General features: G+C 52.1%; 1 protein-coding gene across 1 annotated transcript in view; it reads left to right on the forward strand.

The window, feature by feature from the left end:
• Positions 1–998, forward strand: part of RGL2 (ral guanine nucleotide dissociation stimulator like 2) — a 9907-nt gene that overhangs the window by 6126 nt on the left and 2783 nt on the right. Inside the window, exons 12-13 of the mRNA XM_027770222.1 lie at positions 719–751; positions 858–976. Of these exons, the coding sequence (XP_027626023.1) occupies positions 719–751; positions 858–976 (152 nt within the window). The remainder of the gene's footprint in view (positions 1–718; positions 752–857; positions 977–998) is intronic.

The following is a 998-nucleotide window of genomic DNA, read 5'->3' on the forward strand; positions in this document are numbered from 1 at the left end:
AGAAATCACCGCCCCAGGGGGGATGGTCACACCGCAATCCCTTCTCCTTCATTCTCCTCTCAGGATCTTGGGCACGCACGCACACGCGCCTGGCGTGAGTTTAAGCCACCGGGTCCGGGACATGAACCGCAGTCAACTACGTGGGAGTTCAGCGACATAGCCGTTACACTAACTGCTGGTCCCCAATAAAATAATTCTTAAAAAAAAAAAAAGTAGGTAGGGGTCAGCAGGTGGCATGGTGATTAAGGGCACTGGACTCCCAAATGGCTGGCCACAGTTTGAGTTCTGGACCTGGTGGTTTGCTTTCTCACTACCCTCTCCCCACCCCATCTCCCTCCCTATGTCCCTCTCTGGTCAAATTTAAATAAGTAAGTAAGTAAGTAAATAAAGTTAAATAAGCAGAAGCCAGCAGGTGGCATGGCGAAGGCACTGGACGTGGCTGACCATGTTTGAGTCTGGACCTGGCGGATCATTTTTTTTCTTTCCCTCTCTATCTCTCTAGTGAGCACATGTGCCCTATAGCAAGTAAAAGTAAATAATTCTTTTAAAAAAATACATACCAGGTCACATGCAGTGCTGAGGATTTGACAGATTGGAGGGAGAGTAGGGAGGATGCAGGAATCAGGCCAGAGTGCCGGCTGCGGACCGTGTCAGGAGAGACTGTTCTCTCTGGCTGGGAGGCAGTTAGGACCTCACTCCTTCCCCATTTTCCTTGCAGAATGGATACATCAATTTCGACAAGCGGAGGAAGGTGAGAAGATCTAGCCGTCCCCATGCGTGTCTTAGGGAGGGGCTGAGGAGGGGGCAGTCAGGGGTCCCTGAGTTTTGGCTCCTGCAGTTTGAAGGTTCTTTCCCAGGAGTTTGCTGTCCTTTCCGACTTGCGGCGGCTTCAGAATGAATGTCGTGGTTATGACCTCCGACCGGACCACGACATCCAGCAGTGGCTACAGGGGCTCCGGCCGCTCACAGAAGCCCAAAGGGGACTCGCTGGGGGACAG

The sequence above is a fragment of the Tupaia chinensis genome, unplaced genomic scaffold (genome assembly GCF_000334495.1).
Source record: "Tupaia chinensis unplaced genomic scaffold, TupChi_1.0 Scaffold000116_1, whole genome shotgun sequence".
Classification (NCBI taxonomy): domain Eukaryota; kingdom Metazoa; phylum Chordata; class Mammalia; order Scandentia; family Tupaiidae; genus Tupaia; species Tupaia belangeri.